The sequence below is a fragment of the Dermacentor variabilis genome, chromosome 4, assembly GCF_050947875.1.
Source record: "Dermacentor variabilis isolate Ectoservices chromosome 4, ASM5094787v1, whole genome shotgun sequence".
Classification (NCBI taxonomy): domain Eukaryota; kingdom Metazoa; phylum Arthropoda; class Arachnida; order Ixodida; family Ixodidae; genus Dermacentor; species Dermacentor variabilis.
The window spans coordinates 5,283,200-5,299,885 of record NC_134571.1 but is presented as its reverse complement, the minus strand read 5'-3'; the positions used below and the strand labels follow the sequence as shown (position 1 = coordinate 5,299,885).

Genomic DNA, 16,686 nt, shown 5'->3' with positions numbered 1-16,686 from the left:
CCTCTCCAGAACAGCACAGGGTATGTACATATTTTTCTCCTCGTCCACCAGCCTGTATGTTTGGGGATTGCTCGGACTTGAGCATGTCTGTGGTGCCTTGAACATACAGTGAGAGTGTACCTTTTCTTGCTCCCTTTTTAACCACTAAGCCGAAGAGCGATGCCTAGTGCTTCCATGTGGTCATACTATACTGAGCTGCACTCATGGGAGGCCCTAGCTTTCGCGAGTAGGCCATCACGAGAGTATGCAGCATAGCACCGAAGGCACCTCTCCCTAACGGTGTGTTGTGGGGAGCCATCCTCCCGCAGCAATGTGCTAGTAGTGTCCTTGCTGCATTTTCACCCTAGGTGAAGGAGCCTCCATGCTTCCCATGCCACCCAGGAACTGAGTGTTGTGTTGTATTGGGTGTCGTTGGAGACATAAACCAGTTTCTGTGAACTTAGGGCAATAATATGTTTCTTGTTGTGCAGCGTTCGGCACCCTTTGCAGGCTGAGCATGTGTGCTAGATTACGGCTGACACGGCCCTGAGGCTCACTAAGCTTACTATCTGGCGGCTGACAAGAGTGTGGATGCGCATAGCCTGAAGAGAAATTATGAGCAGCTCCCATAAAGCCATGCATATCACCCGCTCCATGAACTGTCTTTTGGAATCCAAAGCGCAAAATATATTTCGCGGTACCGTTCACAAAGAAAAACTACTTGCGGGCAGTTTGGCATTCCTTGGACGTGCATTTAAGTAACATATTTAAAATGTACTTACAACAAAAGACAAAGGGCCATTGTTGAACAGTCATTGCACATATTACTGCCTAATTAATACATACAGGTGGATACAGGAGATGACTTGCACCAATCATTACTTACAGGTCCTTATCATAAAGGTAAAGGTCATCATCTTCTTCGTTGCTGTCCTGGAGGATAGGACCAGACAAGCTGTGAAATGGTAGAATGATTTTTTAGATAAATGGCAGAACAAGTGCCTCATACTCATATATATATGTACATACACATACATACATGTGTGTGTGTGTGTGTGTGCGTGTGCGCGCGCGCAAAAATGCCATTGTTACAATCAGTGACAGTTAAAGGACTCCGTACTATGAGCTCAGCCCCCGAAACCACAAAGCACCTACCCTCTGTGGTGCCAAAAGCATAGTCACAAAACGATGGCGATATTTAAACAAGTTGAAAGAAGTTCCTGCTGTCACAACAGGTTCAACGTGCCTGGTGTTGCCCAGTTTCTGCCTTTAAATGTATACTTTGTATTCTAGACAATAGACATTTATTATGAAAAATTTTATGAAATCAAGTGATGAGTGAATTGAAAGGAGATATACAGTGGCAATGCAAAAGGAAGAATGTCACATTACAATCTGTTTCATACAGACAACACTGCAGAAGCCATGGAAATAATGCAGTCTACAAGTCTATTACTCTGCAAATATTGTTGTAAATTGGTTTGGATAAGTGATACCTCCTAGGAAATAATTTCTTCATGTATTATAATTGCAGTGCATATACCTATAGTATAACGTTTTGCTTCCAACAGGTGTGATGCGACATCCAGGTGGCACTGAAAACGCTGATCAACAGCACCCTCCATGCCGCACTTATTGAGTAGTACAAAATGCAAAGCCCTCCTGGTAAATGCAAGGCACCGTGGTATACATGCTTGTCTGAACTGCACTGCAGTGGCAATTTTGGAGAATCTTGTGCAAGGGAGGCTTCGTAGCATGCCTTCCATTGTGAACGAAGCAAAGTGCCGTGCCAAATGCGTACATTGTGTACAAGAAGTCGCAGTAGTTTTGCTGTGATGCCGCTTTTGAGTATGCATCGCTCAAGTCACACAATGTTATACTACATTGGCAGACTGTTGCAGGGTGTGTGTTCGCTTAACATGCATGAACTCAGAACCGTGGGCCCTGAACAATGATCAAACTAATAAAAGAACAATTAAGCTGCAACCGTTAGCACTGTGACCGAGTCTGACTGGTTCTGGTATGTGACGATGCTGGCTGCCGTTGGACTGCCGGCAACACATCATCATTATCATCATCATCATCATCATCATCATCATCATCATCATGTGCACTGCCAGGACGAAGGCCTCTCCCTGTGATCTCCAATTACCCTTGTCCTGCGGATTTGCCACAAACACAGTTATGTGGCAAGCGCACATTTCCCGGTAGTCACCATCAGTAAATAGCCAGATTTAGTTCCTGTAGGCTTTGCGTTAATACACAGGAATATTGCTTATATAGAGAGAATGATGTCGCCGCAGTTGTTTTGGTTGTCAGTCATTTGTTTATCGCAACGTATAATGTGACAACGGATGTCTAAACACTTTTTACCTACATTTTCCTAACTTCATGCATAACTAGCTGTCTGTACCAGGTCAGCCAATTTCATTTCGAGTGTCCTCTCAGCAATTTGTCCTGCAGCACTTTCTACTGCTCTATGAACTTTCATTTAATTACCTGTGCCACTTCACCATTTGAAATTTCCTTAAGTCCTGTAAACTGCAGTGCATGGCAAATTTTTCAATAAAAGAAAACGGCTGCAGTTTTAGAGGCTTGACTGCATTTTTTCTCCAGATTTTTGGATGGTAAAGTGAAGAACAAGGCACAATCTCTATGAGATGTGACCGAGGCTACTCCCAGCAAATGTAGTTGCTTTTTCTGGTGGCTGAACAACCCGCTGCAGTTGCTTAGTGGCTATGGTATTGGGCTGCTAAGCACGAGATTGCGGGATCAAATCCCAGCCACGGTGCCCGCATTTCGATGGAGGCGAAATGCGAAAACACTTGCGTACTTAGATTTAGGTGCCCATTAAAGAACCCCAGGTGGTCCAAATTTCCGGAGTTTCCAACTACGGTGTGCCTCATAATCAAATTGCGGTTTTGGCATGTAAAACTCCATAATTTAATATGACGGCTGAACACCCAAACAGAGTAAGAAATGAAGCCTAAACACACAAACAAAGCAAAAGACTGACTAAACACCCAAATATAACAAGGGCTGTGCCACCCAGCCAATGCCGTCAGTTGCCACCAGATCGCAACATGGTGTGTTCAAAACACCAGCGCATCAGGCCTATATGTGGCACAGTATGCGTTGGTCACAGAGAGTAGTGGAAGCAGTATGGTCACATGATTTGCCTCACTAGGCATGTTGAATAGGCTAAGATCTGCAGTCTTTTAACTAATACTACGCTCATATATTTAGACTGCACATATCAAGTTAATGTGACGTCGAGTCACCAGTCATTCTCACATGTTCTGCATACCAACTGTGATGCATTTTGTTCTTGTTGCAAGTGCAGGCGATGAAAAATGTTGCTCAAGTTCCTGTAGCATTGTCTGCTATGGATGTATTGAAGTCAGTGCTTTTCTGTGGCAGGTGCCCCTTGAATGTAGATTCCAATATTGTTGGACTAGCATGAACATGCACTAACTCAAAGCTACAGAAAGTGTGTCACTCACTTGCGAAAGAATTGCAGCAGAGGAAATGAAAGGTTCTTTTTGGCTATGGGCAGCTCCTCCTTCAGGGGATCCGGGCTCTGGCTGAGAAAGCCGTACAGTGCCTCACTTCGGCTAAGGCGTTCCTCTTTCATCACATACTGAAAAGTATCAGCCTTTCCAGATCACACACTGCGCAACATCCAAACCATATTAGAAATGTGAACGTGCTTGTGGAAAGACTTCACTGGGGGCCTTTCATATTACAGAATCTTTGATTTGGCACCATGCACAGCCAGCCGCAATAGTTCTTGGAGCATGAACTTCAACCTAAAGATAAATTTTCTTGTACCTTGGCCACTGAGCCCAGAATTGCAGGGTGCAGTGGAATGGCCCGCACAAAGAGGAACACCACATATTAGCACTTTGAGGAAAGACACTTTACATTGATGAAAAAGAAATTACAGTCCACTTGTCCAGCCGCGCAGAATCATGACTAATGTCTAGTGAAGCTGTTTACTTCGAGCAGTTGGTTTAAGAATTTCAGCTGACTATAATTAAACCAGGCCCCATTGGAAATTTTGGTTATACACGGTAAGTTGTGAAGTGCTCTCTATGGAGCGTTTCGCCAGAACTTTTCGAGTTGAACCATTATTAGCGAGAATAGAAGAAACTGAAATGGGAGTTGCCATGCTGCCAGGAGGTAAGCTTCACTGCCAACGTAGACACTCTGCTTTGACCCTCAACACTACTTGCAGTCTCTCAAAACATATACGTGGTGGCCCATTTAGTTCACAAAGAAACATAGCCTATGGCAGCTGCATAATACTTTTAAATTTAAACACTTTGATAAATAATTTTCTGTACAGGAAACAATTAACCAACACGCTTTCATCCTTTGCGCTCGTGTTGGGTCCCATCCAACACATGAAGATAGCTGTTCCAATTAGATGTTGGAGAGCGCCCGACACGCATGCGTGCTCGTGTTCGGCAGTTATTTACATTGGAAGCACCACTTTTTGAGTATGTTTCCAGGTATTAAGTCCATTTAGCAATGTTCCAGATGAGGGCAGCACTTGTTTTTCCGTCCTTCATGCTTGAAGGAATTTTCACTCCATTTGTGGAATGAAGTGCCGACAAGACGGTGGCATATACTGCACATGCATTTTATGGACGGCATTCACATGAAGTTCAGTGAATCACAGGGTGATTTTAGGGCACTGGATGAATATATTGTCACAGTCTGTAATGTTGGATGAAGAGGACATGGATGGTAGCCTTGAAGACGACGAAGAGGTTTTGGATATCGCTTGTCTACGCATGTTGGCTCAGCCCTTTCAGGGTCAATGACGTAAATATGCGGTGGCGCGAACAAGTCTAAAATGGTCGATGACGCATATTTACGGTGGCCTCTGTACGTTTAAAAAATTCGTTAATTTCCTAACCTTTTCTTTCCTGGAATGTGCTGCCACTATGCAGAAATACAGGGAACTTCTTTCTCACGCCTCCCTCACTTGGTTTTCATTGCAGGGTTTGTTCGCTCCGGCACGTCTATATACTACCGCTCGCACACTGGCGTGCGCGCGTGGGTGGCAGTTAGTTTGGGTTTTGTTCTGCGGGCAATTTCAGCTTCTTGTGCTCACAAAACTGATGGCTATCTCATTAATAATCACTCAAAGGGTGACTGCCTGTTACGCACTCATTTATTGCTCACAGGGGCGCGCATATGCGAAGGATGCCGCTGTCCTTTTTTTTCTTTTTGGAGACTCGCAAAAACCAATTCCCTCTGGTTGGCAATAAGATGAAAGATTAGTGGAAGTTTGTTACATGTTTTGCTTTTCTGACAGGCACACAACCATACAGTTTTATTGAGTGCGCTCACCTATGCAGTTCGATTATGTTATGGACGTAAATATTAGTCTAAGAGCAGGAAGATTTGAGACTTGTGAAATATTCTCGTGTGCGCATTTTCTAAGCCTTGAACTATGTATATAACAATGCATTAAATATTTAATTCTTACAAGTTTGTTTTCTTTTTCATTGTTGTTATTCATGAATAAACAGTACGTATATACCAACGCAAAATATTTCTTTCTCAATTTATGGTCCCCCGAGAAAAAATTACGGTGATGTTCTTTTTCAATATAGGTCCCTCTGAAGAATTTAAATCTGCAATAAAAAAAGATTGACCTTGGGCAGTCGCATATGGCGAAAAAAATTGACCCTGAAAGGCTTGAAAGCTATATGTAAATACAGTCGAACCAACTTATAACAATATTCAAGTGCCATGAAAATTCCATCGTTATAACCAATAATTGTTATAACCGGGTTGCATGAAAAAATCAAAATAGAGGGATGGCAGAGCTGATGAGAGAAAACTATGATAGCAGGGAGGTCAGTGGCCCTCCCCAGCACCTTCCTCCATCCAGCTGCTGATTGTGTTCACTCATTTAACTGCTTCCTGGAAGCTTCGATCGCGTGTCACATGCCGTGGCTGTCGGCATTAAAGAATGGCACTGCCATAACAACTGCAAAGAGGGGTCACAGGTGGCACGCAATATGTGAGCACCGCCGAGGCATCGCTTTGGTGGCCCCAAAAGGGGCCTTTTAAAAATTGCGAAAAGGCTGCCACAGCAGCCTGTCAGCTTAAGAAATCCAGAAGAAACGCTGAGGTGAGATCGCCACAAGCATCTCACCGCGCACTTCTCACTGGCTTGCACGAGAAAACCCTATGTCCGTCAGCCTTGCATGCATTACGCGAAAGTTGCCTACATCCTCCAAGGCATCCAAGTGCTCCATGTAGTGCAGCGGAAGGTTCCTCGCAAAAAGGAAGCACCGGAGGGACTGAATCATCTGCCTGTGAGGACAACGTTGAGGCAGCCTGCCCTACCGCATCATCGCTGCCGTTGTCACCGTCACTATCTGATACAAGCACGTTCGCGACGATCGCCTCATCGGTTGGAAGCACTTAGTTTCCAAATCCATAGCCGTGCATTTTCTTTTCACCGGCAACGTCGTGCATTGGCGATTATTAGCGAGCAGATCAGCCATCTTCCGTTTTGGCGGTGAGTCAAACCAACTGTTGGTCAAACGAGGCTGAGAAACCGTGTGGCCAGGAGCAATTTCAACACAACCAACAAAGACGAACACGAGTGATTAAGCTGTTTGCAGAACTGTGCTGAATGAGGAGCCAGCGAGCAACATGCGAGCAACCTGTGAGCAGCACAGTTGACGCGGTCGATTCATGTTTCGGAGGGTGGGGCGGCTTAAAGCTATGGGCGCAGCCCATTCGTGTTTGGAGGGGTGGAAGGGCAACGGGAGGGAGGCGCATGGAGATGGCTGGAAAACTAGTGCGCGGGGGCTGTTGGAGCAGCGGCCCATCTTGCAGCAGCTCAAATTTTTCGTTTTCATTTTTTTCTTTTGAAAGATTTCACATTTCACTGCCTTTCAGCTCAGATAACCAGCAGCCAGATTTTATAGTTATAACTGACAATGCGAAATCGGGGAATTGTAGTAAGTGGGTTATTTCACCATGGAACACGTACAAAAGTTGACAGTGCAGCAGCTTCTCATTGTTATAACCAACATATTGTTAAAACCGGTTCATTATAAGTGGGTTCGACTGTAAACTTAGAACGACAGAAAGCTGAGCTAGTTGGTAAGGATTCATTATGCAAAATAGAAAGGAGGCGTGCAGACAGGACACAAGAGTAGAGAAGTGGACAACACGAACGCCGACTATCAACTGAAGGGAGCACTGAGGCGAAAAAAGAAAGAAGACACAAAACTCATCTGCGCATGCACAGGAATGGTAACACCATGTGTCAATCGGGTACACATGCCGGTCTATGTGAGAGATAACTGTTAAGGCACTAAATCTCTTCCTTATGTAAAGTAATCGAAGGCTGACTCACGCACGCACTTCCACCATTATAGATATGCCATGCCTCTACCATAAGACTCATATCTTCATTCTTATGCCTGTACAATATCGCGCATTCATCTAACTCTGGCGTGCAGTTACAATCTCGGCAATGTAGCGAAAGATTAGAAGGCGATCCACCGGTTAACGACCTTTTATGTTCCATTAGCCTCTGCTTGATACACCGTCCCGTTTGCCCTACGTAGAACTGGCCACAGCTAAGGGGAATTTTATACACCACACCCATACGACAGTCAGTAAAACTGTTGTTCTTATTGTGCTTTACTGGACAAATAGCTGTTTGTGTTTTGCCTTTTACCCGCTCCTGTTTATTCTGTACGGCAGCGCATATCTTACCTAGCTTATTGGGAGCAGTGAAAGCAACATTAACATCATATCTACTGGCAACTTTTTTAAGCCTGTGCGACACTGAATGAATATACGGAATAGCCACTACTCCTTTTTTGCTATTACTGCTTTCTGTAATCACATCCGTCCCTCTCGAAACCGACTTCTTTAGGTGCTCAGCCACAGTGGCCACCGCTACACTAGGATAACCTGCTTCTAATAGGCGCCGGACCTGTGCATTAAAACTGGCGCTCATTTTGTGCATGCAGGATCTGGTGAGGGAAGACTTAAGGCACGACATGGCAATTCCGTTTTTTACTAATTTAGAATGCTTGGATTGAAAGTTTAGCAACGGCCTCGAAGATCTTGGGGAGTACTGCCAACAAACATGATTTTGTTCGAAGATCAAGGAAATGTCAAGAAACTGAATTACGTGTCGCTGAGGAAATTCCTTGGTAAACTTTAATCCTCCCCCATAAAGCTTAAATTGCTCACTTACTGAGGTAGCAGCGGAATCGAATTCTTCCCTCTTGCAGAAAGTCAGGTAATCATCAACGCAACGAAATATCTTGATAACGCTATCACCTAAGGCTTTCTCTAAGCAGTTGTCAACCTTACTCAGGTAAATGTTGCTAAGAATGGGGGCAACCTTTGAGCCAATACAAATGCCTGATTTCTGCAGAAAAGCGCCATCTCTCCACCCAATCAGCCTCGATTTCAAGTACATTGAAAGAATTTCTAGAAAAGCTCCCGTGGAAACACCGCATCTGTCACTAAAAGCAGACTCTTGCATTTGTTCTTTAATGCACTCATTTACGGAATTTAGCAACCAGTCATGCGGCAAGGAATAATACAGGTCTTCGATATCCATACTAAAAGCTGTACAATCACCAGGATTTTCCTCTCTCAAATACTGAACTAGTGCCTGAGAATTACGTAGGCAAAAGGGGTCTGAAAAAACTAGTGAAGCTAGGCAGTTCTGTAGGTAACTAGCGACACAGACCTGCCACGTCCCTTTCTCTGACACTATAGCACGAAAAGGAATTTCTTGTTTATGGGTCTTGGCCGAGAAAAACAGTTCTAAGGTGAGGGATTTAGCTTTCTTGACATTACAGACAAGCCTATCAAGATATTTCGTTACATGGCATACATCCAGAACGTCCTTGCTCAATGCTGCAAGGTGGATAATAATACGGCAGAGGCAGACAAAGTCAGGCACGTTTTAAAAGGCATCTTAAACAACGCATTTAACCTTCTTGTTTACAAGAGCATAACAACAGTCTATGACATAATTAACGAATATCACTGCTTTGAAGACCCAAAGAGCCGCTGCATAGCTAAGCAGTTCACACGTCTACCCAACATCGTTGCTTCATCGACGTGCGAAGATTTTTGTCTTCCGTGTGAGCCCACCTCCTCCAATAACATTGCACATATCATCCAGCAAGAAATTGAAACAGCATGTCCTGCCAAATCAGGGACGCAGTGTTTTGACCATTCCCGGCCACTCGTGTCCCTCACCGAATAAGTTATTCGCCAAGAACATGCCAGTGTGGGTCTGCCGTCCATCTGCTCCACTAACTGTCCTGACTTTGTTTCGTCCACTGCCTCTGTCCCTGTTCACCGGAGCCAGTATGATCCCTATCCGAGCTATCGCAACCTGGCAGAATGGCGCACCCATGATGATAGACCCATCTGCTCTAATTGTGTATGTGTGGGCCACATCTCTCGCCACTGCCGAAGTTCCTGGCCAGTCCACTCTCGACCAAGCTTTCCCACCTACCGTCGCTCCCCACTGAATTCTCGCCCGCCTGCACCGTCCACCCAGTTCGGAGTTGCACCTCACAACACTTGAGCCACTGTGACTAGCTGCTCACCATAACCACACAGTCGCCGCTCCCGTTCACCCCAGCTGTGTCGCTCCCTGTCCCCAACTTACTGTCGGAGCTGGGGACAGCTAACTGGGGCAGCTGCTGGAGGCGATGCTGCTCTAGCACCTCAGACTGAAATTCATCTGCTGACCTTGCCTACTGATGGGAACCTTCTGGACGTGGATGGTTTGCTGGTTACGGCACTCATTGACACTGGTGCACAAATTTCCATTATGAGTGTAGTGCTTAGGATGCACTTGAAGTACTTCCTGCTCTGATTCGACTGCCCGAGATCTCCGACCATGGAACTCCGGCTGTGCTTGGAATGTGTACTGCATGTGTCAGTGTCACCGGCTACCACACGTCCATTTTGTTTGGTGTGCTCGGACAGTGCCTTCACAATGTGATCCTGAGACTTGACTTTTTGACCACCCATTCTGCTCTGATTGACTGTTCAGCCAGTGTTGTATAACTTAACCTGCCTCTTCCCATTGACCTTTCCACTCAAGCCCCAACTCAACCATTGTTCTGCGGATTTTATTGATCTCTCACCTCAGCAGCAACCTGCATCACTGTCTTAGCCTGCCTACCTGTACCTGATCAAGACGATGTCGTTACTCCCGCGACTTTAATCCTGCTTTCCCACCATGTCTCCTTCCCACACACCATCGTTTCTGTAGTAGGGAATCATGCATGTCTACCCATCCTAAATTTCAGACAGTGCCCTCAAGTACTTCCTTGAGACATGTCTTTTGTCCCGTTGTCACCCTCCCGCAAGTGCCATATTTCCGCTCTATCCCTCGCGGCGTTTTCGACCAGTGTTCGTTCTACGTCTTCTGCATCTACCCTGCCCAACAACTTTGCAAAGATGATTGTGCCAGACCTCTCAATCCAACAAGCCACAGAGCTCCGTGACCTCGAGTCCTACTCCGACATTTTCGACCTGAACGATTGCTCTTTGGGTCAAACTACGGTTGTGAAGCATCGCATAAAAACCAGGGATGCGGCACCTGTTCGCCAACACCCATGCCGGGTGTCGTCCTCTGAGTGACAAGTTATCCAGAGCAAAGTTGACAAAGTGCTTGCCAAAGGGATTATTGAATACTCTTCCAGCCCATGGGCTTCTACTGATGTCCTCGTCAAGAAGAAGGATAACAGCTGACGATTCTGCATGGACTATCGTCATTTAAACATGATCACAGAAAAAGATGTCTATCCACTTTCATGCATTGATGATGCTTTGGATTGTCTCCACGGTGCCACTTACTTTTCAATTGACATACCTTCGCTCTGGATAATGGCAAATTGCCATGGCTGAAATGGACCATGAGAAGACCGCATTCGTCGCACCTGATAAGACTATATTGGCTCAGCCTTTTGGCTTGTGCAATGCCCATCGACCTTTGAGCGGATGATGGACATGCTCTTGCGTGGCTTGCAATGGTCCATCTGTTAGTGCTACTTGGATGACATCGTATTCTCTCCAACTTTTGCAACCCATCATGAATTCCTTTTATCTTTTCATTCTATTTTTTGCACCATTGGCCTGCAGCTCAACTCATTCAAGTGCCACTTCGGTCACTGCCAAACAACCACACTCGGACATCTCGTCAATTCGTCAGGCACTAAGCCCCACCCCATCTTGTTCTTTATTGAAACATATGACCTTCTCTGTAGGTTGTATGTGTGATTCCAAAGAATGTATGCATTGTTCGCTCCACTTTCCGACTGCTTGAAGCCTCTGCTTTATGGGGGTACAAGCCACTGCCTCCTGGCTCTGCATTGCCACTGGGATCAGCCTACATTTTTGCTGAGGAATGTGGATACAAAAAATGCCAACCAACTAGAGGCTAACAGCTTCGCTGTAAAAATTGGGCTCCAATCCCCGCTGTGAAGGTGGTTGGTCAGCGAAGCTGTGGTATCACTTGATCCAATAGACCGATGTCACATAGCCTTAAATTATTAAGCAATGCACTGCATGAAATGCTTGACAGCAAGACAATTACATGAACATGACACCGTTGTGCATACTGACGTTGCTGTTCCCTTCATCACTCATCGTATTCACGCGGCTCTTCGGGAGTCCTAACTACGAATGGCGTTCCTATAGCGCTATCACAACACAAATGAAATTAGTTGCTAGACGGGTTCTTCTTTTATATATGAAAGCACAGTGATGTCACTCCCTGCTTCGTATGCTACAGTTGCCGCTTCATTTGAACGCGCCTTATTTATTATGTGGTTTTGATGCTTGTCTGATGCTTTTCTTTATTGAAACGAATACAGTACTGGGGTGGGTCTTGCATGTGTAATTCCAGTGAACATAGGCATTTTGTGCTTCAATTGATGGAATGGTTTTCTGTCATTGTGGTGACTATTCTGTCGACAGAGACGAAGCAACCGTGGGATATGAGTCATACAGCTTCAGTCTAAAGGGTGCCGGAGGAAACGACTGCAAGAGTGGAAGAAGCTGGAATGGAATGGCTGCTTGAGTGGAAGAAGCTGGAATTTCCGTTTTCCAAGAACCCCAACCGAGAACACCAAGCGACGATGAACACCGGGGACTGCAGCGCTAAGCACAAGTGAATATTCCCGCTTCTAGCTAGCCTGCTTCCTGCCCGTTTATAAAACGTGCCAGAAGCTAGCGCATCTTGTTATGCATACTCAATAAAGCGTTTGGCTTGTTATCACTGTGTGTAGTCGTGTTTACACCCAGGCACCAGTGTGCATCTGACATTGGTAGCACCAAGATGTGTGTGTGTAGTAGGAAGCTAGACAGTACCTGTAGCACCTAAGTAGGAGCTAGGCCAGGTGGAACCTGCTTACAGGGTTAAACTTTGTTCACACATCAGCCGCAACATAGCCCTTTTTTCCCAACCATGAACTCAATTCCAAGTGTAGGCCTCCCAGGACAATGGAAAAACTTACTAGATTGCTCGTAAGGTGCTGTTACAAAGCCTAGGATCACCTGTATAATTGATTTACTGAAGACCCTATAATTAATCCATGAATTTTATACTGTGGCCACACACTGCCACAACATGCCACCGATTTTCCACAATTGTGAACTCGATGCCAAATTCTGTTCTCGCAGGGCACTGGAAAATACAGCGCATAACAGCTGTATAATGCTTTTGAGCACTGGTATAAGTAATATATTTCGCAAAGACTGCGATTCATTGACACTCTTTAAACTTTTGCTGCACATCAATGGTTAGATGCCATTTATACCTTCCAAATATAAACTAAAATCTATGTGCTATGTTCAGTTCTTCCAGGACACTGGGAAAATGTTACACAGTTCACAAAAATGCATGCAATGCTCCTAAATGCTTGCATCTTCTTTAACGGCTTACCCAGTATAACCTACACAGTATAAATTTTCATTATACATCACCCACAACATTTCTTCCCATGCAAATTGAATATTGGTGCCATGTATAGTTCTCCCAGAATACTCGGCAAACGAAGTATGTGCTTCATATAAAAACAAACATTTAGTTTTAGTAATTATCTCCAAAGCACCACAAACTTTAAACTTTTGCTGTACATTACATCACCTATAACATGCCTTCCACCCTCTCTAAATATAATGTTGCTGTCATATTCGGTTCTCCCAGGACATCGGGTGAACTTACGAAGTATTTCATGTAACACTTCTTATGAGGCAGAAAACGTGCATCCAATAATTTTCACTTAGCCCCTACTTAGCCCATATGCTTGAACCTTTTACCACACATCACCAGTAACGTGGACGCCATCCCTTCCAGCTGCATAAAACTGTGTGCATCACTTAGTTCTCTCAGGACTCCAGAAAAATATATGCTAAACTTTTTTAAGTGCTTCTATCTGCACTAAGAGCGTCACAGCAATATTGCAGAACTCTTACATCAAGGAACCGCTGCAAGGTTGGCTGTGTCTTGTCCAAAAACGCTTGGTCATAGCTGCGGAAGCGAGGTTTGCTAGCAGATGGCAAGCTTACTTGCTTGAGGTCAGGGCACATCTGTCGTGATAAATTTTTCATTACAACACAACCTAACTGAGGTTATTTCCTTTGGTGAGACAAGAAAAAGCAAGTGCCTGTACTTGCCAGCAGGAGCCTTTGGCGGAGGCAGTGGAAGTCGCCAATGGTCTTGGTAACTACCCAGCCAGACTGATTATTATCCGGTGTGCTCACCAATATGTTAAAATATGGTACTGGCTTAGGAGAACAGTCCTTGACAATCTAAAAGAAAGAAACAAAAAGTCAGTTTCGCCCAGAAGGCGAAGTATCGATTGCGATAGCAAATTGTTTGACACCTAAACAAAGTAAGGAAAGTAGTTTTATTGTGCGTTTAAATTTGTAAACATTCGCTTACTAACTAAATTAACAAGCATGGTGTCAGCATGCACAGGCAAACATGAACACATCACACCCTACGAGCGCGGACACTTGCTGTCAAAACACTGGTGTGAGCAAGTGCGGCGCGCAAAGGTATGACCCATCGGCGCACCTAGACTCTGCCCCTAATGCTGATTGCTTTCACGATACAGTCCGCCGCGACCGCGCACACAGAGTTGCTGCCAGATGGCTCGCCTCCTCCAAACTTCCCTCCCTTATGCGCGCAAGATTGAGTCACGATCGGAGTCTCTGTTTGGCAAGCTTTCACTCGCACATGCAGCATATGGCACACAGCGACGGTGTTATCGCCCTTGGACCAATGGCAAACATGTGCCTGGACTGTCCACACAATTGCTATCGCAATAAAAGATGCATTTGTATTCTAATCTACTGCATGTGCCAGTTACAAAAACTTGCATTCAGTTCAGCATGTGCCACAATTGCATAAACAAAGGCAAGCCACACAAATCTGCACCTGCTTTGAGCTTTCCATTCACTTCTTGCCACTGCCAGTGTTATTACTCTTGTTCAGCTTGAATTTGATGTGCCACAAGAGTAGTAGTTGTCAAAACAAAAAGTCCCTACAGGGATGGAAGCAACTAAGAGAGTTCTGAAGCAGCTCTGAGAGCAGCAAATTTGGCACTTTGGAGCAGGTTTGGATCATGAACTGTCCGTTTTGGAGCAATTTGGTAGAGCTCAACATGAGTGAAATACAGGCAGATGAAGAATAGGGGTTATTTGTTTGACTTCGCAGAATACTGTTAAGTTATGGCAAATAAGTGTTGAAGATGCCTGCAAGATGGAGGAAAGTTTGTGAAAGGGGAAAATTGTCAAGTACCTGACTGTAGGATAAAGCTACAAAGGAGACCCATAAGGGCTTCCAGAGTGTCCACCAAGTTGACATTTTCAAATTCCCCAAGTTTCCCAGGTTTTCCCTGAGTGCCTTTGCAAAATTCCCTTTGTCACGCAGAACTTTATGGCAAGACAGGCTGACACCAAGTCGCCCTATGCTGTCACTCGCTAGTAAGCATGTTAAAAAATAAAAAACAACTTAATCCAGTTTTGATAGCAAGGAGTAATGTTTATTTTATTCAAAATAGAAAACTGAAGAGAGGGGTACTAAAATGCACAGTGAATAAAACATATTCGAAAAATAATGGTAAAGCCCACTGCAAATCGAGTTGAACATTCTAAAATACAAATAAAAAGAGATACTACAGACGCAAATATTTTCGGAAATGAGCTATTTCTATCAACTGATAGCAAGTTCATTGGTATTAGGCCCGAACTTCGTCACAAGTGAGATTCTGCCAGCAGCTGGAAAGTCAACCTCAACTGTCCCGACATACTCTCAGTGCATGCACAATGCCTCAGTGTTGCATTTCACTGCTTTAAAGAGCTTATCTTGGTTTGGATGGGGTCAGCTGCACCTCGGTAGCCAACACTTTCCTTTTTGAGCTCAGGCTCCTTCGAAGAAGAGGCGGCACAGTTCAATTCCCTATCATTCCTCAGTGCAACTGTCCTTTCTGTTCTCGTCCTCGTTCTACCATGCGCCCGCACTACGGACTCTTTGAAGCATCTTCTTGATCAGTTGTACAGTGAATGTCCAATTTTTCGGCCTCCCTAGGGGCCGCTAAAACTTTCGAAAAATCGGGCAGTCCGAAAAAATGAATGCATGTCTTTTACTGCCCCTAAGGACTCAAATCGCCACACGAACGTCCGAAGAATCTCTGAATGCTTACCAGTACACTTAGCAGGCATATCGGTGCTCGTACTGTGACAGGAGACGGCAGGTGCGCGCGTGTATAATTAGAGAATATGTACAGTGTCCCGTGACAACTGCACCTTCCCACGCTTGCCAAGCTTCACCGCAATACTTCACGCATGCTTCACCGCGTTACATTTCTGTGCTAAGGCGAAGCTGCCTTTCGGGAACCGGCATTATGCAACGCGCCGTGCTTTCCAAGCTTCGAAGCCAATCGCGATAATTAGAGGCGGAGTCGGTGCCATTGCTGGCAGCGGCCAATTCTTTCAATGAAAAACACGGCACTTAACGGCATGAACCTTAAAGCGAACGTCGAAGCATCTAAGCCTCGCGTTTCCGCGGTGGTGGCTACGGCTGCCAGCGGATCTGCATGCGAGAGCGCCGGTTCGAGGCGAGATAATTAAAACGGCGGTGTTGGCTTTGATTAATGCAGTTTCGGACCTGAGGTCGTGGCAAAAAGCCCGAAATATCGGACGGCGAAGCGTTCTTGCGTCCGAAATTTCAGACGTTCTTATGCATCGACGCTATGGTGCCGCGAAGCCGTCCGCATTATCGGGCGTGTCCCAAAAATCGGGCGTCTGGAAAATCGGTCGTTGAGTGTGCACTGCTAACTCTTCCAGCCGACGACACGGCGTCAAAGACTATTCGTTATGATTCCTTTCAGTTAATCGAGCCAGCATTAGCGCGACTTTCATTCCTTTTCAATAAAATGACAGCTAATTTTTCCCGATTGAAGCACAAATTCCGCGAGTTTTCCCCGAGTTTTTCCCAGACTATTCAAAATCCCTGAGAATTCCCGGTTTTCCCCCTTGGTAGACACCCCGAGTATTCTTTCATCGAGGAAAATCCTTACTTGGCGCATGATTCACACAGGAGAAGGCAACAGAACAGAGCAATAAATTGTTTAAATTATTTAGACGAAAGTAAACAAATATTTTTTG

The 16,686-nt window shown here is 45.1% G+C and overlaps 1 protein-coding gene across 1 annotated transcript in view; it reads right to left on the bottom strand.

Moving 5' to 3' along the window:
- LOC142578603 (sorting nexin-25-like) overlaps positions 1-16,686 on the bottom strand; it is an 89,505-nt gene that overhangs the window by 19,931 nt on the left and 52,888 nt on the right. The window contains exons 16-19 of the mRNA XM_075688003.1: positions 13,690-13,824; positions 13,489-13,602; positions 3,483-3,619; positions 866-934 (exon numbers count right to left, since the gene is read on the bottom strand). Of these exons, the coding sequence (XP_075544118.1) occupies positions 866-934; positions 3,483-3,619; positions 13,489-13,602; positions 13,690-13,824 (455 nt within the window). The remainder of the gene's footprint in view (positions 1-865; positions 935-3,482; positions 3,620-13,488; positions 13,603-13,689; positions 13,825-16,686) is intronic.